The sequence below is a fragment of the Acromyrmex echinatior genome, chromosome 12, assembly GCF_024713525.1.
Source record: "Acromyrmex echinatior isolate Ae372 chromosome 12, ASM2471352v2, whole genome shotgun sequence".
Lineage (NCBI taxonomy): Eukaryota > Metazoa > Arthropoda > Insecta > Hymenoptera > Formicidae > Acromyrmex > Acromyrmex echinatior.
The window spans coordinates 9,069,719-9,095,103 of record NC_141863.1 but is presented as its reverse complement, the minus strand read 5'-3'; the positions used below and the strand labels follow the sequence as shown (position 1 = coordinate 9,095,103).

General features: G+C 31.1%; 2 protein-coding genes across 6 annotated transcripts in view; both read right to left on the bottom strand.

Annotated features, from left to right (window-relative positions):
- The window catches only part of LOC105143210 (trypsin), a 50,503-nt gene extending 39,907 nt beyond the window's left edge, over positions 1-10,596 (bottom strand). For all 3 annotated transcript variants that reach the window (XR_015546911.1, XR_015546912.1, XM_011051344.2), the window contains exons 1-4: positions 10,491-10,596; positions 10,349-10,434; positions 2,539-2,627; positions 2,217-2,469 (exon numbers count right to left, since the gene is read on the bottom strand). Coding sequence is in view for 1 of the 3 variants with exons in the window: in XM_011051344.2 (XP_011049646.1) it covers positions 2,217-2,469; positions 2,539-2,627; positions 10,349-10,434; positions 10,491-10,533 (471 nt within the window). In the remaining 2 variants the exon portion in view is untranslated. The remainder of the gene's footprint in view (positions 1-2,216; positions 2,470-2,538; positions 2,628-10,348; positions 10,435-10,490) is intronic.
- A 3,454-nt stretch (positions 10,597-14,050) lies between these two features.
- Positions 14,051-25,370, bottom strand: LOC105143206 (uncharacterized). 3 transcript variants are annotated; one of them, XM_011051342.2, is made up of 6 exons: positions 25,061-25,370; positions 24,263-24,544; positions 23,778-23,886; positions 22,668-23,015; positions 22,275-22,596; positions 14,051-21,569 (listed from the first exon to the last, which is right to left on the bottom strand). In XM_011051342.2, exons 2-6 carry the CDS (start codon positions 24,520-24,522, stop codon positions 21,031-21,033), a joined length of 1,578 nt encoding a protein of 525 aa, XP_011049644.1. In that variant the 5' UTR covers positions 24,523-24,544; positions 25,061-25,370; the 3' UTR covers positions 14,051-21,030. The 3 variants fall into 3 exon arrangements, with proteins under 3 accessions (XP_011049644.1, XP_011049645.1, XP_011049643.1); XM_011051343.2 differs by lacking the exon at positions 25,061-25,370 and adding an exon at positions 24,629-25,048 and having other exon boundaries at positions 14,051-21,563; XM_011051341.2 differs by lacking the exon at positions 25,061-25,370 and adding an exon at positions 24,629-25,047.
- Positions 25,371-25,385: the final 15 nt, after the last annotated feature.

The window sequence follows — 25,385 nt, the reverse complement described above, 5'->3', positions numbered from 1 at the left end:
TCATACATTCCTTTTCCTATTCCGAATACTTCTCTCCTTCCCCTTTCCACATATTACTGTCTCCGTATCTATTTGTCTCCTTTTTAACTCATAACGTTGTCTGATACTGTCGATACTACGAATTTCTCTGGTCTAATACAGCACAATATGTTTTCCAATTACAATATTTAAAAAATATGCATATGTAAGAACATTGGCTTTATACAATGCTCATTGTAAATTGATGTTATGTTTCCAATGTTTTTACGATATTTATCATTCTAAACTGTATAAACCTTCCGAAGATTGCGAGGATTCCAAAAATTTCGAATAAACGATTTTACTTGCTGACTATACTATTTATTAAATGTTTGATAAATATTCAATATTTTATTTTTTAAAACTTCACACTCATTTTTCCGTGAATACTTGGGTTTCGCATCGAGCATTAGTTTTCATTTAATGAATTTTAATTTAGTTTTCATATTTCATAATCTTGTTTTCATTTTCTTATTCTTTTTTCAGTTTCATAATTCGGTTTCTTACCTTAAACGCGTTATCATTTATTAGGTCATGTGCAATTGCGCTCATGACACTTTTATACATATTAAGCAACTGTTGACAAGACTTGATAGTTCTAGACGCCATATTAAACTATAAAAGTGAAAATCCCAATTTCAATTTTTTTTTCATTCTCGACATAAACTTTACTTCACAAACACGTATTAATAGATATGCTTTATGGAGGGGAGAGAGGATAAACTCCCCTCACCCGAAATTTTTAAATAATTATTTCATTTGGAGAGGGTCCCGTTAGCACACATCCTGAAATAGCACACATCCACTCACATTAGTTGGTGTCTAATAATTTTTCACTTTACTAATGAAAATATTTTATTTTGAATTGGCGATGTTTATTAAATGTAAAAAACATACAATTTTCCTTTTTACTTTGTGTGAGGTTCTTGCTGTTATAATATTTTTTCTTTTCATTATAAGATCATATAAATAATTTTTAATACTTCTGTTAGTTCGAGCTTTAATATGTGATACGTAAGGAAAATTTTTGTAAGATTTTTTGTCCTGAAAAACAGAATATACGCTATAATTAATACATTCTAGTAGTAACTATATATATAGTATTGTTCTTCTTTTAAAAAAAGTATTTAAAAAAGTAACATTTTAAATACTTTTTTTAAAAGAAGAACAATATTATATATATAGTAATATTAATAATATTAATGAATTCCATTTGACTATTTTTACAACATTAAAAATTGTTGTAAATCACAACAACAAAATTGATGCAGTGACATTCTGTTCAGTGCAATAGCAAAATCCTTTTTCATTCCGATTGGTGCACGGTACCCTGAGTTGATTGAAATCCTTTCCCCCGAAAATAATTACACGATACGCCCATGGTATAGCTTTAAATAAAGTTTTCAATAAAAAAACTAAAAATAAAATTAGATTTTTAGTGCTGAAATAAATCTGTGTGAATTCATATACATAATCAATACATATACATAATTAATATAAATACATGTATGATATATATAGTCTTTTCTTTTACAGATCGAAATTTATTCACATATTTTCAACACATATTTTTATTAAAATTTCTCTAATAGGATACTAATAGAGCATCAAACTATTAAATTGCTTGTCAATTTAATTTATTGATGTTACAGCAATAGTTTAATCGGCTTGCGTTTTAAGATCGAAAATAATTTCGGCGCGCAGTTAGTAAAAAAAAGACTACATATATGTAGTATATAAATTCACACAGAATTATTTTAGCACCAAAAAAATCTAGCTTGACCATATAGATCCTTGTTTCCTAATCGTTCCGTTATTCTGCTTTAATTCTGGGATTTTCAAGTGTAAAAAAAAAGTATATGCAAAAATATATCACAAAAATTATACGTGTTTAGTCAATAAAACAGACGACTTTGGGATTCTCTTAACCAGGTCCTCAAAAATATAGTTATACCAAATGTATGGTGTCCAATCTCTTATTTGAGGATCTTTACGATCATTCAATCTCGTAGATTGATTAATTCCGCGAGTTGTTTATTCCAAGCAACACATAAGCGGCAAAAGAAAACGTTTTCCCGCGTTAGGTTCCCATGCTCACGAAAGAATCGTTACCGAACATCCTGTAGATGTTAAGTAAATTAAAAGAATGACAGTTTAAATAGCCAATATTATTTTAAGTCGGAATACTTTATTATTACCAGATAGAATCCCCAACCGCAGACTATACCCCATTTCCTAAGAACATTTTTATTTGACGCCAAGTCAACCGCTTTAGTATGATCATTATATATGAATGCAGGTGTTACTTGTATAACAGCGATGTCATAGTCATTGATATCGTTGTTAAAGCTTTCATGTATGAAAAAGTTGATTACGTTATGTACGGTACAATTCTCATAAAGAATGGAAGATCCACTACATAAGGTAATCTCTTTTATAGGATCGTCAGTTCTACAATATACATTAACTTTTTATTAATGATTAACAAATCATTATTTCTAAATTTGTTATTTTACTTACATTTTCATGCAATGACCTGCTGTCACAGCCCATTCCTCATTTATTATAGCAGCACAGCACACATGTTCATCATTTAACCTCAGCGACAACTAAAAGAACAAAAATGTCTTACTATGTATATAATCTTAATCGCTCTAATTTTGAACAAATTTGAAATTTTAATATTTTTTACATATTTTAGAAGATATTAGTTTAGTCAAACGAAAAGGTAGCAGGAACTGTAGCAATCATTCTCGGTATAAAAAAATCTATTATATTGTATAACTTATACATATTTAAAATTGATTACGTATGCGATGTCACATGTGTCCGACCTCCTTTTAACGAGTATAGAGTTTTTTACCATTCAGAATAAACATATTAGGATTGTTCGGAATAAATTCCAATCGTAATTGATCAATTAGTCTCTAGATTTTTATTATGTTTTCTTTAGAGAAAACGAAATAATTCTGGAAAAATGGCGTTTTTACTGAAAAATTTGCTTGATAGAAAACAACGTGCAGTAATACGTTTTTTAAATGCTGAAAGCATCATGCCAATTGATATTCATCATAGGATAATTACCGTGTATGGTGATAAATTATATGCAGCGGAAAACAATCTAGTAATGAATACGATTCCAGAATGTTCATGAAAGCTTAGCAGACGATACATCCGGTGCAGCACATCAGTCAAATAAATATTGTGATCACTTCTAAACTCAGTTTCACGAACTTGAAACCGTATCCATTACTTGTAGACTTCTCCGTAACATATACATTGTCACCATGGCATTGTCATACATGGCAATCATTTTACTTTAAATGGCAATGATGTTTTCAGCAATTAAAAAAACGTAGGTATTACGTATGTACATTGGTTTTTTAGACAAATGTTCTAGTAAAAATATGCTTAAAAAATCTACAAAATATTTACCTTTGAAATATGCTATCGGTTAAATCTTCTTTAGATTTTGCCAGTATTTAACTTGCTCTATCAAGAAAGGATCCACGTTTATAAAATGCAATGTCAGTGTATCGAAATAAACAAACAAGAATTGAGAGACTTCCTCACCGATCAGTATTCGTAAGAAAACTAACTCAAGAGAACCTTACGTAGTTCCAAAAGCTAATAGTTTTCTAAGTACACATACGCGCATGAGAGAACAGGTACTTGATCTTGAACCATGTGATGGTAAACGAAAATGCTCGTTTTACTTGACTCTTATACACGCACAGTTAGTTTTCTCACAAAAAAAACCTACAACATTGTACGACAATGTCCGACTTTTATATAATGATAATGATGACTTTTATATAATGATGAAAAAAATAAATATAAAATGAATAAAATAAATAAAAAACAAAAGTCCATGCATCCTTTTACTTTTTATACTCTCGACCCCGTTTTTCAAATGGTATAGGCATGGAATAACACATTCCAATTCATATTTCGCATTTCGTACCATCTCCTTGTAAGTGACTTCCAAAAAGTTTTAGGCAATCACTATTTGTTCAAAAGTTATTAGCAAATAAATTTAAAAAAAAAATTGTGAGAAAAAATTATTGTGTGAAAAAAATTATTTAAAAAAAATTATAATGTCTTATTTCTATATATTACAGGCATACGACTTCCCACGTGAAAAGAGGTTCAACCCACCTCTCCCCTCCCTAGAAACGTATGACTTTCCACGTGAAGCAAAGTTCACTCCCCCTTGTCTAGCAGAAAGTCGATCGCCCTTTGACTAGGGGAAAGGTAACGTGGACCTCGCTTCACGTGACAAATCGTACGTCCCTAGACAGAGGCAGGGTTGGGTATACATAATACCTTAAGTTTTATGAGTAGAATTTTATGCGCAGGAAACTCGAGTATTCTGCACAGATAATTAAATAAGGTTTTCTGCTGTACAAAACTTCTTTCATGCAGAAAATTTCGCTTAAGGTTATATTATTATATATAGCTTTATTTTATTAGCAAAAAATGATAGAGGAAGGAAGAAGAAAAGAAATCCAGAAGGGTCTATCTAATCTTTTCAGTTTTTATTATTTTTAATATGTTGTAAACTCATTAATCAAATTTCGTGCCTTCTATATTTCAATGAAAAATACTTAAAATGCATGCGCATGTGACTACAGTATAAATGTAGTCGCAGCGTTTGCTCGCATCGCAGTCACAATTCTTACTGTTCTCATTATTATATTTTATAACCATTTTGCATACAAGACAAAATACAAACATTTGTCCATGATCATGAAACACATGAAATTGTGAATATCGTTCTTCATAGCTCATATTTTAATTTCTTTGTATCTATAGGCGATATTCTTAGTTGATTCTTATATTTTAAGACCATCTTAAGTAATATCTTAAGATACTAATGTTGCACTTTGATGACATCTTAAGACTGTACTCAAATATAAAAAATCAACTATGAATACCGGCCTATATGTATACATATGTGTATTAATAAAACTTATTCAAAAGCGATGAAACCGACGAATAAGACTATAGTCTAATCTATAATAAAATTATAGGTTATTTTAGATTAGAAGAGTTTTATAAGTTTTCTGTGTTTTCTATATGTTTTTTGCATTTTATGCGTATATTATGCGTAGCATTGTACATATCTTCCTGTCGCGCAGATTACCCAATTCTGGAAGGAGGGGGGCAACCATTGCTTGGTGATAATATAAATGCTTTCGTACACAAACGCAAAATGAGATCCTTTTATAGAAAGTATGGAGACAAGCGGAGAAAAGAATTAACTACCTAGAGGCATTAGTCAAAACGATGCAAGGTACAAAAAATGATGAACAGATGAATTATGAATCTCACTTAAATCAAATAACAAGGAAGTATATAAGATAGAACACAGTAAAGTCAAAATTGAGCCACCTTGAATTAAGAAAGAAATACCGCAATGTAAAAGGTGCCAGAGTCTGGAACACACGCAGAACTATTGCCAGAGAAAAATTAAATGTGTCAAATGTGGAGGGAAACATCTCTCTTCAGATTGCAAAAAATAAAAAAATGCTAAATGCAAGTGCGCTAATTATGGAGGGAAGCACACGATGAACTGGAAGGGATGTCCAATGTACAAAGAAAAACTAATATCCCAACCAAAAATGACACAGCGAATCCAGCAAATGGAACATCTGCTAAAAAAGTAACCTCATCCGAATCTTATGCTAGAATAATAAAAAAGAAAACCACGCTCTTAATAGAATCAAAGGAAGGACTAAATAATACAATAAGTCATCAAGATATGTGGAACATGTTAAAAAATTCAGCAAATGCATATTAATACTGAGCGATAGAAAACGGAAAAAGGAAATATGCAGATTTCTGAAAATTATGTCAACACAAGGAATAGAGATACATCATTTAGGATAATAATCTGGAACGCGAATGGCCTGACTTTAAAAAGCAAAAAACGATAAATTTTCTTAAAACAAAAGAATGTAGACATTGCATTAATTTCGGAAATGCATTTAACTAGCAAAAGCCACCTAAAGATGTTTGGTTTTAAGGTATCACACGACTCATCTCAATGATAAAGCTCATGCAGGATCAGCCATTATTGTCAAAAACAATGTAAAGCACTTTGCGCAGGAGGAAATTAGAAAGGAATTCCTATGGCCACTATGATCACGATGCAACACAACAACGCGGATCTTAATATAGCAGCATATTGTCCATTTCGACATAACATTAAAGAAATACAATTCGAGGAAGTATTGAGAAAATTGGGATCACGCTTTATAATCGAAGGAGACTTCAATGCCAAGCATACAGTATGGAGGTCTCGGTTAATTATTTTAAAGGGTAGAGCGCTATTGAAAGCGATTAAGATCATTAAGTGCGAATTCTTTTCCTCAGGTAAACCAACATGTTGGCGAAAAAGGACAAGGACAGGATGCCGGATCTAATTGACTTCTATATAACGAAAAGAGTTTCAATAAGCTATACCGAAATTGATAATATAGATGATCTCTCCTCGAACCATGTGCCTATAATACTAACGCTAAATTCCTCATATGAAAGAAAAAAAGAACTACGCTTACTAACAAGCACACGAACTAGGACAAATTCAGGGAGGATTTGGACCAAATGATAAATCTGAAAGTAAGACTTAAATCTATAGAAGAGGTAAATAAACAAGCACAATGCCTGACTGAAACAATTTGTAAAGCAGCAAAAAACTCAACGCCAACTCCAAATAACATTATGATACAGGAAACATGTTACCCAGTAGAAATTAGAGAGATGATAAGAGAAAGAAGTAGAACAAGACGTGTATAGCAAAAATCATCCAACAGATAAGAACACTTTTAATCATATCAGCATTAAATAGATTAATAAAGAAAAACATTAATAAGAACTATCTTGAGAATCTCTCAACAAGAGCGGACAGTAGCTATTCCCTATGGAAAACAATAAAAAAAATTAAAATGCCCAGTACTGCAAGTACTTCACTTAAACAAATATATAAAATGAGGTTCGAAAGAATCTATCAGTAAAAAATATAAAAAAGCCCATTAGAGCCGTAAACTATTCGGATGCACAGAAAACTCTTTATTTTCGCGTGAATGTAACAAAACGAATAAAAGTAAACGTTTCGATCCTTCAATTCGGATCCTTATCAATATAAAATATAATATAAATCTAAAGCAGAGAATTTATTTTTAAAACAAAGAATTTGTATAATATTGCGAAGCAGATAATACTTACATGTTTTCATGTTTATCTCTATGCCATTGATGATATAGATTTCCTAATCTGAATAGTCTTCATTGTAACGATTAATATCTCCTCTATCTATTACAGAGCGATATTTTATCAAATTTGTTCATTTCGTGCAAAAACCCATCGAATGAACATAATCAACATCGGAAGTGTGAAGGCTAAGCTCAACAATTACCACTTTTACATTTAACTTCACTAATTCCTTGGAATAGCTTTTAGTATGCACTGATATAATTTGTAATGCAAGCGACTGAATTCACTAGTAATATTCTTCTATAGCATAAGTAATACTCATTTGTCCGTAAATTCTCATTCAAGTACAAATTGTCGCGCTCAACAATTTGAAGCTTAACTGGCACACAGCTCGCGACGTCGCGGATAAAGACCATAATTTAAACGACGTTAAAACCATAATTTAAATTACATAATATTAATATAAACAATTACATAATATTAATAACAATGAAACAATTATTACATAACATGTAATGAATGCCGTTATATTGCTGTTTGTTTATTATAACATATAAATAATAAAATAATGTAATAGTTTCATACAAATTTGATTACATGAAGCGGATAACGCACAGCGAGCGTAACATTTTATTTGTTTATAACTTAATACAAAAGAGGATCGAACGAAAATAAACTTATGTGCCCTCGTTAAAAAATGTTTCATGCATAAATATGTATAAACATACACAAACACGTATAACATTCATAAACATATTATATATGAAATTATAATTATATGTGAAATATATCATGTCATAGATGTTTATACATCCCCTTTTTTTTATAAAATTACATTTTAGTGCAGTAAAAATCTTCTTCAGAAATATTCTTATCGAAAGTCCTCTTATTCCAATTCAAGTAATGACAGCTTTAATTTTCTGTCAAAAATTATTACTTCTCGAAAAAAGTATTGTACTAAATTAATATAAGAATTAAAACTCACTACAAATGTACAATCTTAACTAATCAAGTTAAATTCCGTCAAATTAAAGTAAAGTGATACCATCTTTGTTATTTACTTAACTTTAATTATTATGTATCATTTATATAAAAGATTTGATATCAACAACGCCAAGTTAAATTCTACAAAATTTTATGTATCATTTGTATAAAAGATTACCTTTTTAAAAAAGTAGATAAAAAAAGGCGCTAAAAATATAAATTCTCCTCGAATAGAACTTAAGAGAAGAAGGTGATATTATAGCACCTCAGTTACATTTTACACAATAATTTTGTTAATAATCAATGTTTAAGTTTAAAACTTGACAATTACATTCGTTAAAATGTTGTTGAATCGATTCTGGACTCAAAGTTACGAAATATTTATTACTTAGGATACTATATAATAAAAATGTGGCGACATTGCATAAAAAAGAAAAAAATGTGGGTAATGTGGCCTTTCATAAAAACAATCTTAAAATATTAGTTTTATTTAGAAAACAGTATTTGGTTACAAAAAAGTAAAACATTTAAAATGTATGCAAATGAATGTATATACATTCACATAACTTCTACATATAAACTGCTTAGAACTAAAAATCTCAGTACTAAAAATAATACATGTATAAACTATAGATTAACAGTAGAGCTACAATTGATTATCAAATAATTATTTTGATATGAAAACCTCAAAAAAGAGATCATAAATAATCAATATCCAGAGAGGACCACATTAGCAAAATACTATGCTATTGTTTAAATTTGCATAACTCAAAATATATAGTCAAATAAAATGTTAAATAGCAAATAACACATCCAAAAATACATATATTCATATGATAATACGCTCAAGAAAAGTAAATACTTAGCGCTGCTAGATCACAGTATAATACAGTACTAAAAACATTAATTGACATTAATGTAATATTTAGAATAAGAAAAATAAGAAACATTCTCATAGATTAAAAGTATCTATCGTGTATATATGTAGAGTGTATCAAAAGTTTAGAAATGGTTTAACATCCCGAAAGCAAAGCATTTTTGAGAAAAATGTTTCAAACAAAAGTTATAGGGTTTAAAAAGATCTATACATTGATCACATCCCCTTGACTTTGGATGGCCAAGATCAAGTCAAATTGATTGTTTTAAATGGGACCTTATTTTTTATGCCAGAATCTAGTGTCAAGAGTTTTCAAAACACTATAAAGTTATTTTTTATTAAATACTTTTGAGTTACAAGGCTTGAAAGTTACGGTACCACTGGCATTAGCATTACGCAAAGTGTCCGACGATGGTTAAAATCTCTTGAATATTGTTCAGGATTATGTCCTAAATAACATTTGTTAAAATCAAGACCACATAAATGGAAGTTGTTTTCATTTTTGCACTAAGAACTCATTTTGACGTAAAAATAAAAATAAGAGGTACAAGATCAGACCGACTAGACCAGTGAATAGATCATTTAAAACAACTTTTGTAGAAAATCTTTCAGAAATGCTTAGTTTTCGAGATATTTACCGGTTCGGGATTTTTTATTCACTCTGTATAATGAATTAATAGAACCTATATAAAGGAAAAGTAAGTTCTTTTATATTCTTTTATATACATTTATATACATTTGTACATTTATTTACTTATGTTACATATTATGTTATTTTACATATATAGGTATATGTAAAATGTAAATATGTAAATAAATGTACAAATGTAAATAAAAGGATATAAAGAAATTTATTTTTAGATCCTATTAATCCAATATATAGTATTCCACTTCATAAACTCTATAATAGCTTATATAACAAAATCTTCTTTATTTTATAATATAATACAAATAAAAGTTACAACTTTTATAATAATTGATTTTTATAAAAACAAAGAGAAATTCGCAGACATGCAAATATATAATTTAGGAAAGTTATATCATCGAAGACAAAGTTCAAATGGCAATTTTTCCTCTTTAAAGTATTTTTAAAACATTTTTGAAAACTTCTTTATGATTACTTTCACTAAAATCCTTAAATTTTTATGAATTGCAAAAATATGGCAAGCGTTCTCAAATTTACGAACGGTACATTTGTTTACATTAACATTTATTTACACATGATATAGATATGTAATCTTTCATCCTTACCATATAAGGAACTAAATTGATATTGGTATCTAATCCATTAATGATCCTTTGTACTTCATTGTTCAAAGATCCGTAATGCAAATATCCTGTTAGATTTCATAATTTTAGATAATATTTATAAAATTTGCGATATGATACTTACCCGCGAAACAGAAAAGAATAAATATGCAAAAACGAGAATTCATGCTAACGGTGAAAACGGCACTGCTCGCTTTAGACACATCAACTCATTGCACAACTAGTTATCAGCAAAAATTATCAAAGGACAAAGCGTTTACAGACATTTGCAATAGAAATATCTTGTATCATTATATGCATGGTTATCAAAAATATACATTTTCAAGACAGATATAGCACAAAAATATGTATATTTTGTCAAATCATTATTTTTTATACTATGAGTAGTCAAAAGTTACAGAGAGTATTTTTTGAAGTCTGTTTGTAATATTTGTATTTTCCGTATAAATATAAAAAGATATTAAAATATGTATCTTTATATATAATAGAATAAAGGACTAACTTTTTTAATCAAAAAAATTCTTCCATGAATGCAGTAGACACTTTAAATAGCTTTAAGAAGGATTAAGAAGTATCTCGTTGAAAAAATTTTACTGAAAAGTCTGACGTGTGTGAAGTTGGCAGCCCATCTTTTGGTACCGCAAGTTTTAATACAAGTTTCATTGGCACCCGTAATAGTTCTACAATTCCTGATAGGTTTTATAGAAAGTTCTGTTGATTTAGCTAAAATATAATAACATTAAAAATTTGAAGTGCTAACTTCTCGTGGCACCACAAGATTCAAAAAATCAATTCAAAACCATGAAATCTTATAATTCTCGATGAGTTCTATAGTTCCTGATAGGTTTAAACGATAGTTCCGACCGCTAAATATATTAAAATAATAATAAAACCCGCGTGCTGGCACCGCACGTCAAGAGTAAAGTACCTTTTAATGTTAAGAGTAAAGTACTTTTTTCCAGCGAAAATTTTAGTATTTTCCTATAGTTCTACAATAGTCTCAACGATTTCTATAGATTTCGCGCAAAGTTCCGGTCTTCAAATACTTTTTAATGATTATTAAAGTTTCGAATTGGCACTGCACTACAAGACCATTTACAAGAGTAAAGTACTTCTTAACAGCCAGTTCCAGCTAATTTTTCGGCAATTCCATTATTTGAACGCTTTTGTAACTAATATAAGGATATTACTGATTGTAAGTAAGAGGTGCGGTAACTGTGGTCAAAGTTGGATGTAGAGAAAGTATTAATTCTTTTACAGTATTAATTCTTTTACAATCTTTAAGTAATCATTTTTTTAATATATTACTGAGCATCGTCCACAATCTCGTCTTAACTTCTTCTTTCTTTAACGTTGTTTCTTTATAACATTTATAAGGATACTTAATGGCGGAGCCAATCAGCATTAGGCACATGTATTGGCGCCACTTTCTTTATACTCATTCTAATCTGAAGTTGCCGCTAATAGTCCATATTATATAGTCAAAGATTAATTACTGTTATGAAATAAACGAGACATTTACAGGGAAAAGAAACTGAAATATTTTTAATTCAATTTCTTTATTCATTGAACTTTACACTTTTTCAAATGATTTTTATGAGTTCGAGAACCTTCTATGACGTTCTATGCCAATTATCGATTACTTACCATGTTCTTCCACCAGTGCTCCGATTTCCGGTTACAAAAATAATTACTCTGAAATCTCAAATATACTAACTGCCTCGAATACGGTATTAGGCCTCACTCCGAATTTACCGAAATACAAGAATGATCAATTACTCCGGAATCACACCAATAATTATAAGATAATTTCTTGGAGCACAGTAAAATAAAGTGGAAAGACACCATGTTCTCTCGCGCCAGGACTTATATATCACACCTGTCAATCAATTTTTTCCCGAAGGAAACAGATGTCCCATCAACTTTCTTATAGCATTTTCGGCCCGACCGAGTTTGCACTAATTTGGATTGAAGGAATGATGTTTCGTGCTCTCTTATTGATAGAGCGTGTAACGTCAACCAATAGCGAAGAATTTTCTAACCCAAGTTGGTGCAAACCCAGTCGGACCGAAAACGCTAGTAACATCGCACTAAATGTCGTCTTTATATTACATTAAATAGAAATCCTATAATCAGAGTTTGGCAAATGTGAATCAAAAATGGCGGAGAAAGAGATAACAGATGTTGCTTTTTCGTATGAACGCATGCGCAAAAAGTGTTAGAATACCTAACGACAATACCTGAAGAAACTAAGTGGTTACATGACATTTTCCTGAAAAATTAGACTGAAAAATATTGATACTAACAAAAACTCTTAAGCAACATGATTTTAATTTGTACGGATTAACACTGTTAAATAACACTGTTAAAGTAGTAAGTCCATAAGTTTGTCCATAAGCACATATCACAAACTTATGAACTTACTACCAACATTTTTCAGTCTAGTTTTTCGGGAAAATGTCATGTAACTAATCGAGTGTTAATCAATTAATCGAATTGTGCAATTATAATTTGTTAATTTTCTCTTCGTTTGAGATATCGGAACAATTTCTAACTTCTTTGACACTGCTTCTACTCATCTGTTTGTAGCTATCTATCTCTTTCTTTTCTTTGTACTCGTTTTCCGACACTGTATGTACTATCCGAAGAATACCAAGTGGATCAAGGTAGAGAATCAATCAGAAGTTGTGCCCGCTTTCGTCAAACTCTGATTATAGGATCTCTAGCACTAAATAGAGATCCTATAATCAGAGTTGGCATAACTTCATGGTGGAAAGATTACATGGCTGTATTTGGAGAGACGCCATTAGCGCTATTTGTGTCAGTCTATCTTCTATCATCTATTAAACATAAAACCAGGATAGTATGATGATATAAATAGCGCGCTGCCCGAACACAGTCTTGATGTGTGCAGTTCAGCCAGATCACGCCTACTTTTACTCTGCGTCGTCAATAGGGTGCAACGCAAAACATGGGGCGATATTCATAATTTGTTCTTATTTTAAAATCGTCTTAAATAATAATAATATCTTATGTTATAATGCATCTTAGGTTTTCTTTCTATACAAAGAGAAACATAAAGTGTGTCAAATAAGAAAAAATTCAGTACCAATTTCACGATGCGAAACAGGTATTCATAGTCGATTCTTGCATTTAAGACTGTCTTAAAAGTACTGTCATTAAGTACAGTCTTAAGATGTCATAAGTCAATCCGAGGATCTGTATTAGCATCTTAAGACATTATATTTAAGACAATTATTTAAAATATAAATTGACTATGGGACTACCGCCCCATTTAGCGTTTTATAGTTGGTAGCCCTTACATTTTATAAACAATTCATAGACGGGAGAACAGTTATTTAGAAAAAAAACACTATCCAACTATACACACTATGTTATCCCTTCCACCATGGCACTTCTGATTGATTCTCCAACTTGGTCCACTTAGTATTCTTCAGATAGCTTCGTATATTGTCGAAAAACGAAAGTGGTTCACTTGCACACTATAGCAATTGCCCACTGCCAATCGCAGCGACTTCTGCGTAGAGAATTTTTTTTATTTATTTTAATTTTTTTTAGCGCTGTGATTGGCTTGTACGCAATTGGCTCGTGTGCAATTGATATACACAGTGAGACAAATATGTTCCCGGACAGGGCCTGAAAATCATAATTGAAACAATAATATGCATATTTTTTGGTTTTATTATTCAAAATATTCTCCTCTGGCTTCAATACACTTGTTACAGCGATTCAATAGTGATTCAAATGCATGTTCTAGCTCAGTTTGCGGAATTGCCTCTAGTGCCTGTGTAGAAGCTGATTGGATGGTCGGAATGTCATCAAAAAAGCGTCCTTTCAATTTCAATTTCAATTTTGGAAATAATGAGAAGTCGCAGGAGGCCAAATCAGATGAATACGGTGGATGGTTTAACACAGAGACACGATTTCGAGCCAAACATTGACGGACAATCAATGAAGTTTTTGATCGCTTCTTAATGTGTGTGGAACAAACTTCGCACAAACCTTCGTTTTACCCAAATCTTCATGTAATATGGTTCGAATCGTTTCTCTACTGATATTTAAAGCCTCCTCCATCATTTTTGCATCAGTGATGCATTGCGATCGTTTGCAACAAAATCACGTACTTTTTCGATCATTTCGGGTGTTCGAACAAAAATTGGCCGTCCTGATTTTTTGTCATTTTCAAGGGTCTCTCTGCCTTCCAAAAAACGCTTATGCCACTCAAAAACAGCTGTACGACCTAGACATTGACTGCCGTAAACTTGTTGCATCGATCGGAATGTTTCTGATGCACTTTTACCAAGTTTTGCGTTAAATTTAATCACTGCTCTTTGTTCCATATTAAAATTTCTATCTCGACCAAAATCTTGTTTAACATGAACTGTCATATCTTCGTTATATGTCAATCAAAATGAATGAAACTTTGACAGATGATAGCAAAATGTTCAACCTTTAAAATGCATGTTTGAACGCACAGATGTCGCCACTGGTTGCTGAGATTCATATCCGGGAACATATTTGTCGCACTGTGTACACTCTAGGAACTCTAGAACACTAACGTACATACTACACTTCTAGGAAATAGTTTACAGTATATACAAATGCATAAATTTGAAATGACCGCGTCAAAATGGAGATAAGTTTGCGGTACTTCATAAATCTAGTGTCTTATACACCTCTGTAACATTCATTATGACCCATACAGCATCAATTATTGCGGAAAATTTTCAGAAATATTTCAACCTCTTTCACATCTCATATACAACAAAGGATTCTGCAATATGTCATATGAAGTGTTTTAACAGAAATGTTTCTAAAATCTATCATATGCAATAAATAAAAAATATTTAAACAGAACAAAAAATTACGATGTTAAATGGCCAAAAATATTTATTAAAAATCTTTTTTATATCAAACGATTTAGTTTAACGTAATTTTAATGTTATTATAACTTGTTCTACTTTAATTGCGAAAAAATTTTGTATATGAATATTAAGACATATTTGCAACAACAGATGGAGATCATTACATATTTTCTGTTGCTGTTATGTTTTCATCATGATGCTCAAGATTAAACGATTGATTATTAGTTGCTGTCATGATGCCGACAACATAATGTATCACCATTATGCTTACAGTTTGCTCTAGAAATTTCGACAACTGATTACATATAAACAGTCATGTTATTGTATTCATAACGTATCCTATTTTGATGTCAGCAAATGTATAGCAAATATATAACAACATATGCAATGCATTAGTTCGCACAACATGCTATATCATGTTTGACTATCTGGGATGATATTATGTGGAAACTGCAGGTGTGAATTTTTAATAGTGATTATGTATAAATGTTTATACATTTATATAATATAATTAATTAATCCATATAGTTGGCGATATAATTATTATTTTCGAAAAAGACTTTAAGTTTCAATAAGTTTTGTAATTTTTAATATAGAACACAAAACTTTTAATAAATTTTAAGTACTTCAGAAAATTTATTAAAAGTTTTGTGTTCTAAATTAAAAATTACAAAACTTATTGAAACTTAAAGTCTTTCTCGAAAATAGTAATTATATCGCCAACTTAAATATTATTAAACTTAAATATTATTTCATATATTATCAATCAAAGTATATTAAGTATAATCAATTATATTAAGTATAATCAAATATAATTAAGTATAATCAAGTATATATTTAAATATATCATTTTTGTAGTACTAGAAATGAAACCTCTGGTAATATTTCAAAAAATTGCAGATTATAAAGATTATACGTTTCGCGGGTTTTCTCCGTGTCGAAATCCATTCTTGGAATGCCATTGTTTCGTGAACTTTGCAGTCCACTTCATCAGGGTGAGAAGCACCCTGTTCCTCCGGACCGTTCCTTTTATATTAAACTGCTTGTTGGAGTGGTGGGGAGGGGGGAAGAAAAGAATTGTGAGTGGGAGGGGGAGAGATGGAGGAAATTGATCAGTCTTCAATAATCGGGAGAATGGTCTTCCATATTTTATTTATGTTGTAGTCATTATTTCTATTTAAATTGTTAGGGTGTTTTTGTATCTCTATACTTTCTTGGAAAGTATGGTGTAATGTTGGCTATTGTGGTCGTTTTGTCAAACAATATTTAATATCCTATTTCGGTGTTGTGTTCTGATAATGCTGACTGCGAGGCGTGTTTTACCTGACATCACGTTGGTGTTCTTTTATCGATAGGTTGACCATTCTCCCGGTTTCTCCAATGTATATTCCTTGCCTACAGGAACAAGGTATTTTGTATACTCCTACGGAGCTGAGTAGAGGTCTTTAATTTTTAGGATTTTTTAATTCCTTTTTTTGTCCTATCTTTTTGGGTGGTTCGAAGATATGTTTGAATATTATGTTTGTTTAATATCCTACCAATCTGTTGTTCCTTTAACATATCGGAGAATAGATAGGATCCTTTCGTCCGATTGTGTGTCAGAGACCGTTGTCTTGTTTGCATGTTTATTGATTATTTTCTTAGCAAATAAGAATGGATTAAAATGGATTGAAATTTTTTTCTATCCGAATGCGTATTTTAAGTAGCGAAACTTTTTTGGGTTTAATTGGATTCAATTGGATTCAATTAGATTCAATTGGATGCAATTGGATTGAAAAACTGCATTTCCTATTCAAAATTTTGAATTGAAGTATTCACAATGTGTTGCACAGAAAAAAACTAATATTATTTTTAGATCGAAAGGCATAGAGATATGCTCCATGCAATTCCTATAAATGAATAAAAATGTATTTAGGATTGAAAAACATTCATTTTAACATTCAATTTAACATTCAATCAATATTTCTGAAAATCTGAATCCATTTCAATTCATTTCAATCCATTCTCGTTTGCTGAATTGGTTATGTCTTTTTTATCGAGTCCGTTTTTCTGTAAGGCTAGTTTTAAGTGTTGAGTTTTATCTGTAGATGTTCTTTGTCAGAAATGGTGAAAATTCTATGTACAAGTTGAATTGATTGCTGACTGTTTTTGTGCTGGGTGATGATGCGACTCAGCATGTAGGTATCTATTATATCTGTGTGTATTGATTTTTCTGTATACTTGATGACTTAAAGTACCGTCAGCTTTCTTAGAGATAAGAACATCTAGAAAAGGGAGTTTTCTGTTTTCCTTTATATCTATAGTGGATATTTGGATGTTGATTGTTGAGGAAAATAAAAAATTTACGGAATTCGAAGATTGCAGATTATTTCTACATTTCATTAACCTTTCAACAAGGTTTCATGTCCAAAAATCGCGAACATTTTGCTATTTCAGAGCTGTCTCAGAAATATTGCAGACATATTTCACAATGAAACATTTTTATGAAATGTTTCACTTTTCAATTGAAATATTTCTGAGATATTTCTGAAAAAACTTTCGATGCTGTATGGAGAGTATATTCCGTACATCGCTTTCACGATTCGCGATTCACGGCACGCACGCACGCACATTATTGTACTACTTTATCACATACCACACACATATTCATCACACACAGACATATTCTCGCTCCGAATTATTGGCGTATTATGAATTCATCGCGCATATTATACATTATATCTTGTGTTCTTTTGTTTTGATAACAATAAACACCATGTCTCTTGTCACATTAATATGCATTAATAGTGTTTTTCACTGAGCCGCACTGAGTGCGCATCAAAAACTTGTTTAGTGGCAGCAGCACTGCAGGAGAATGGCGAAAGTGCGAGTTCTTACACTTTCAACTAAACACGTGTGTCGATCTGTGCGGTTTTATAGTGCACAATTGCCGCTACATTTGATGACATAAAATATATATTGCGTAATTCGTTATGGAAGGATTTATGCAGAATGTATACATGTCTACTATTTTATAAGCTGTTGTTTTGAAAACGCAAAAATGACTTTTGAACTGCAACAATAACATAACCGGTAGTACTAATATTATTATACAACATATTCTGGTAAAAAATTGTTCATGTATGGACATATAAATATATATAAATGTATATAATTATATAATACGTATATATAATAATATATGGCATATGTCCATACATCTTTCTTTCTTTTGTAAAATTATTTAATATGATAAAAATTATAATCACAATCTCCTAGAGAAATCCCCTAAGAAATAATTAAAAAAATAAGTTGCGAAAATGAAATCTTTTTAATTATCTTTTTATTTTTTCTCAATATTTTTTTTATACTAATAATCAAGGTTGGGTAGTAACTAGTTAAAATGTTAAAAGTTAAAAAAATAGTTAAAAAGTCAATAACTTTTAACTTAACTTAGTTAATTTTAAAAGCATTATTTTTTTAATTTAGTTACTTTTAAACTTTAATTTATTAATTTTTTTTTTAATTAAAAATTTTTCTATGTTTCTTAATGCTAATATTTTTTTTATAAAATCTTAAACATTAGAGAATTAATTTAGAAAAAATTCAATGATTTTATGATTAGATATTCTATAATAAGAGTCACAGCCAGTTTTTATTGGCGTTAGGTTTTGTCAATCACATTAATTTTAGATGTCATTATATTTCAGCAACATAAATATGAAATGAGCCTTAGATTTAGAATGGTTGTAAAACAGTTCTGCACATCCACATATTTTGTAAATTTTTGTATACATTTTTCGTAACAAATAGTCAAGTCTAGTCAATGTAGTCGTAAACATGCGTGAACAGTCGTTCCAGAGGTTAAAAAAAGTTAGATAAAGGTTAAAGAGAGATAATGCAAATATATTTTCTCTCTAACAAATTTGATAAAAATGTCTTATAGTGACTCTTATTAGCCCAGCAAACACAAAGTTACATGCAACGTACCTTAGTTGCAATTGTCTCAACAATATATTATAATTGTAATATAACACACGTGTATATTACAGTTATATTGTTATGTTTGTTGGGATATAAATAACTTACATATGAATAAAAAAATTAAATTTATCTGTATTGTAAGTGTTATTTAAATTAATCTCATTTTAAGAAAAATTAGGACATTCTGATTTCAAAAATAATTTTTTTCAAAATTAACTTTTTTTTAAACTTAAATTAATTCAATCTTAACTTAATTTTTATTAAGTTAATTTTTTATTCCTTCAATTTTTAACTTAATTTTATTAATTTTGTAAGCATTAACTTTAACTTAATTTGGTTTAAAAAAATCATTAACTTACTCAACCCTGCTAATAATTTTACAAAAGAAAGACATATGGACAGACACATATCTAGAGACACAATAGTGTCTCGGCACTAAGCATGACGTGAGACACTGTCCATATGTCATATATCCTCGAACACATTTCATACATAATTATATATGTTTATATATATTTATGTATGTTTATACATAAAAAATTTTTATCGAGATACTATTGTTTCACATAATATCATAATATATAAAAATAATGAAAACATTAATTATATTTACTTCCTTATTTATAAAGTTATGTTCTACCTCAACAAAATTTTTTTATCTTCGGAATTTTCCGTGGATTATCTTTTAGAAATAATTCCTCATTTGTTAGATGATGAAAAAAGTAAATCTAGTAGTTCAAATGCTAATTGTATTCCATATTGCACTAAACTGGCACCGTCTCTCGAAATTTGTGCTGAATTCTTGCATTTAAATGCAAAAACTTGGCACTAGGCTTCTCCGTGAAACAGAGCTGTGTTCAGGAATTACGCCCAGGTAACTCTATATTATAGGTTACGTTACGTATATTATAGCAAAAATGTACACTAAAGTTATCTAGCCATAATTCCTTAATATAGCCCAGCGCGTATCGTTTTCGTGTGCACTGAAATGCTCAGTAAAATACGCTGCTTTCGTGCATGGTGGAAATATATAAGGCGAGCCATTCCCATGATTGCACAGTAGCAGCATGAATTTTGAGTAAAATTTGATTGGCTGTTCCAGTATATCAACGCTATTATACACAAGAAATTGGGGAATATTTGAATAGTTATTTTCAGTATTATTATCGCCATTATGCACAATGTTTCACTTTGTATATTTCCACCATGATCTCCATAGTGCGCACCAGTGCGGCCAGTGAAATATACTATAAGATCATCGGTTGTTTCATAATATTCACATAAACAGGTTTTGTTAACATATTCCTTACTAAACCAATTTTAAATCGTTGATTAACGCCGCGTTATCCAGTCGTATTTTGGTTTCCGTTTGTCATATTTGTTAAATAATGTATTTCATAATGGTTAAAAAAATTTTAAAAATTATTATTATAAAAAGAAGTCTGATGTACCAATATTTGATACGCAATATATAGTTATGTATCTATTTATGATATCAAAAACTATTTGATAATCACATTTGTTCTTATAGACTACATTTACATGGAAGACCTGATTTAAATCGAAGTTATAACACTTATAACATCGATATTAGAAAACTAAACCGCTCATTCCATTCTTCAGAAGAATAATTATGATTGACCAGTTTTACAACATTGACATTATAACTTCGACATAAATCGAGTCGTGTAAACATAGTAATAGTCAAAATATCAAATGATTAAACAAAAAGTACGATGACCCACGCGGAGTAGAACATATGTTAAATACAAGATATCACACATTTACAATTAAATTGTAACAAAGGCAGGGAGTTCAGGGCACAAAGATGTAATGAGAAACATCATTAGTATCTTCCATGACTTTTGATTGAAGCAGCTTGATCTCGAGCCTCAATTTTTCCCTCTCCATTTCTTGTTTCTTTATTTCATTTGAGTAGCAATTGATCTGTAACTTCAATTTGTCCTTTTTCAATTTTAGCATTTCAGTCTCATGATACAATTTCCCCTTCTCAGCACGTAGCACCGCCAACTGCTCTTGAAGTAGTTGATGGCTCGTATCGTCGGATAGTACTGCCTCGGTTGTCTCCAAGTCTGACTTTATCGTCGAGACCGGCTTGGTCGCCACGTTTGTCTCGCTCTCGGGTCCGCTTTCTTGTTCCAATTCGGTTTCCATAGAAGTACCCTCATTCATGATCCAAATTCTTGAATCTGTTTCTTGAAAACTACTAGTTGACTTTGGTGATTGTTGAAGCTTTGAAGGATCGGTCTGTGATTTATGATTGGGCGAAGTAGACGCTTCTTTTGTAATTTTCTCGATAGTGGTAGTAGAAGTAATCGTTTCTATATCTAGAACTAATATATATAAAGTCTCCTTTAACGAAATATCTCCAGTACAATAAAAATACTAAAGCTGAAATCACTCGATTTCTTAAACAATAAGCATATATGCATGTATGCTATTATGTCTGCTTTGATGTATGCAATCTCTAGCTTGTTAATAGATAACTACGAAATTAGCACAATTGTTTCTATTCTAAAGATGCTATTGATCGTTTATTTAATCATGTAACTGTATTTAATATTAATCTTATGTACATGCAAGGAAACAAGCTATGCATAATAAACATAGAAATCACGCATGTCAGCAGAAATCTACATGCTGTGCTCAATGCGTGAATGTATTCTAGCATCAGGGAGTCAATCATGTAATTTTTTCCCTAATGCCAAAACGTGAAAGTGAACATTTTTTGTATGCAGTACGTATGTACATATTAGGTGTTGGAATTAATTCGTAGCGTTTTTAATGAAAGAATGTTATTTATTTCACATGAGCATTAAAAAATACATTAATGAAAGTACTTCCCATCACTTGTAAAATGCTACGAATTAATTCCAACACCTAATACATACATAAAAATTTTTACTTTTCATGTTTCTGCATTAGGGAAAAAAATACATAATTGATCCCCAGAGTAAATATAGCAGCGTGCATGCTTCTCATTCAAGAAATCGAGCGTCGTACGACTCCAGTTAATATAATTAATAAAATTTAAGTACCACGTCGCTTCGGTGATTGACTATCATCTACTGTATGTGACAAGTGATTGTTACAATAGTTATTGAATTCCCTCTCATCGACGAAAACAGAACCGTCCGCGTTGACAATGGATTCAACTATCACCGACGGATCGCCGCTCTCCATTACCAATTCGCCTACTATTTCTCCATCGGTCGCTATTATGTCGCCTTCATTATTCGCTCTCAATAATTCACCCTCATTAGTATCAATTTCATCGACTACTTCCTCTTGTGTCAGTTGACTACCGTAAGAATCTTCGCCGTCATTTCCCTCGTTCACTTCTAACTCTGTCGATAATCCCTAAGGTGAGAACATTATTTCATTGATAATACTAATACAATAATAAAGAGAAAATTACAAGTATATTTTACGTCTTGATTCCAAGGGGATTTCTGCTCCTTCTTCATTCTTTTTATAGTCTGTGCTATTTCGTCGTCAGATTCGGGAAACTTTTTTCTGTTATCACCTCTGGCCTGCATCTTTTCGATATTGCGAATCTTTTCAAATAATTGATATGCTCGTTCCGGTGTGATATCTTTTTTATCTTTATTAGCTGCTGCTATGTTAAACAAATCTTTGGATCGCAGTTCCTTATTAGTGCGTAATCGCACGTATTCTTTCAATCTTTTACGATCAACATGCAACTGCATGAGATCTTGAACATCTCGTCTAATTTCACCACAGAGCTTTCTCTCCTGAGGAAGTCTCTTAAATAGATCCTATTTACAAAATATTTTTTTTAATGTAATGTAACAGATATTATTTTAAATGTAATGTAATCTCAAAAAAGTTCCGTCACTTTTTTAGAACTGCAAAGTTTAATGTACTTGATGTGAAAGACCCGATATATTACTAGTGAACATTGGAAACAAAATGCACTATAAAATGCTACTTATACAATATATAGAAAATTGGAAAAAAGGTGCCACAACATGTGAAAATAACTAGCGAAAAATACTGAGTACTCTAATCTTAATTATTTGTGCTAGTATGAATTTTAACCTAAAACAAAGACTGTATCTTTTCCAAAAGTTTAGTGTATCTTTTGTTCTAAGTTTAAATTTATACAACATGCAAACATGAATAATTGAGGTTACAGTACTTATTTCAATTTTTACAATATTATGGTACTTTCTTTTCAATTGTCTGTATTTGAATAAACTCTGCAGTGCTTAAACGTCTTTAATGTTACCAGTATTGTAACACAATCTGCCAGGTCTTTTCCACGTACATTAAATTTTGTAATTTTGAAAAAAACAGGATTTTTTTTAATACATTGAACATAAAAAATTACAATAAAGGATACTAAATTCTTAATTCAAAAGTAAAGCAAAACGCTCTTTTGTTTTTTATGTTCTTTTCTATTTAGTTCTATATAAAATATCTATATCTTTTTCTTTCTTCTAATTCTATTATTCTCTCCTCTATTATAATAGACTATTTTATATTTAATATAATGAAACAAATTGATAAAAATGTACCTCTGAAATTTCATGATTGTGTTCATTATTAACACTAGTCACTTCTAATTGTGTGCCATCTTTAGTTGCTCTGACCATAATGTGAGCAGGACAATTTGTTCGTATGGATCTGTAAACACATGTAAGAATGCAGAAAGAAGAAATAAATTATGTCAAAGCTAGATAAATATTAATACCAATATATCATTAATATATTGGATCATCTAAAAAATATCTACGGTTTTTTGTCACTAGATGTGTTGACCATCAACACCATCTAGTGACAAAAAACCGTGGATACTTTTTAGATGACCCAATATATTGGCTTCATTCAGCAGAATGTTTAATTTGAAACTATTGAAAGTTTTCTTCGCACTGATTGAATTATACTTTTCTAGTTCTAAAGGAATGATTCTAGCTCTGCAGACAATCATAAAACAGTTGTAAAACTGTTGTGTTCTGCTAAACATAACAGCTATTGTTTAAGGAAACAATTAAAAACTTACTGAGATTGTCTTCTACCAGCACCACGAGGAAGGAATTTCTGGCCACCATAGATACATGCATATTTGACAGAATAATATTTCAATCGCTCACTAATTGGCCGTGCTGTTTTCATATGAGCCCCGCTCACAGTTCTACTGTCTCGTCTCCAGTAATGCACCAATGTATGTTTCGAGACTCTGTCCAACTTCTGCTCCAATTCCTCATAGCTGTCAAACACCTCTCCCAGATGAAAGGACATATCCCCAACGCTCATATTCATCGTGAAAATTGCAACTAACAATCTGTATAATAACAGGAAAATTAGTTTACAATTGATCTCCAACAGAGATTCACGATTTTCCTTCAACGCGTGACAATATTTTTACCGTCGTCATCGTCGCATGTGATCTGCTCGCCTAGAGAGAATACGATGTGGATTTCTTGAAAGAATCTAACTCGAAGGTACCGAAATCAGAATGAAAATTAGTGTAACAATTGTAACTAGCAAAAAGTGCGACCATCAAAAAGTGTCATCGTCATCGTCGCCGTCGCTCGATTGGCCAAGGCTCAACTCGACGACAATCGAGCGTGGTGCGGACTTCAGCATCATTCACTGGGAGTCGGAGTGAGGTTATATTATGCCTACCGTGTTAACGATTGGCGTGGTAGAAGCCAATGAAGTCACATCGGGGACCGTGAACACAGACAGATCGAAATCTCTCGGCAGTAAACCGGGCGAGCAGGCAACTGGACCTTTCCGGCGGATTTGTCAATTTTGTCACAACATAATGGTGATTCGTCGAACGGAAAATACATACTGCTATGATCACGTTGCTATATTTTCGAAGCAGACGGAACCATCGAGATGACAACATCCGAAATGTTTTGAGACCCTCTATAAACGTTCCAAGAGAAGAGAACGAACGCCTCTTGGATGTCGCGCGAATCCTTTTAAATCTTTGCGTCGTCAGACGCATGGTATAAAAATACCATGGTATAAGAAATAAACTTATCCATATAGTGGTATTCATAGTTGGTTCTTATTTAAGATCGTCTTAAGTAATGTCTTAAGATGGTAACGGTCTTCTGATTGGCTTATGACATCTTAAAACTGTACTTAAAAATCCATGATGGAAGGGATAA

What these genes read in the sequence shown, in the direction of transcription:
- LOC105143206 (XM_011051342.2), bottom strand. Translation starts at nt 24,522, where the DNA reads ATGAATATGAGCGTTGGGGATATGTCCTTTCATCTGGGAGAGGTGTTT. An exon ending in AATCCCCTTGGAATCAAGAC is followed by an intron (nt 22,597 to 22,667) that starts GTAAAATATACT and finishes TTCTCACCTTAG; the next exon opens with GGATTATCGACAGAGTTAGA. An exon ending in TCAATCACCGAAGCGACGTG is followed by an intron (nt 21,570 to 22,274) that starts GTACTTAAATTT and finishes TATATATATTAG; the next exon opens with TTCTAGATATAGAAACGATT.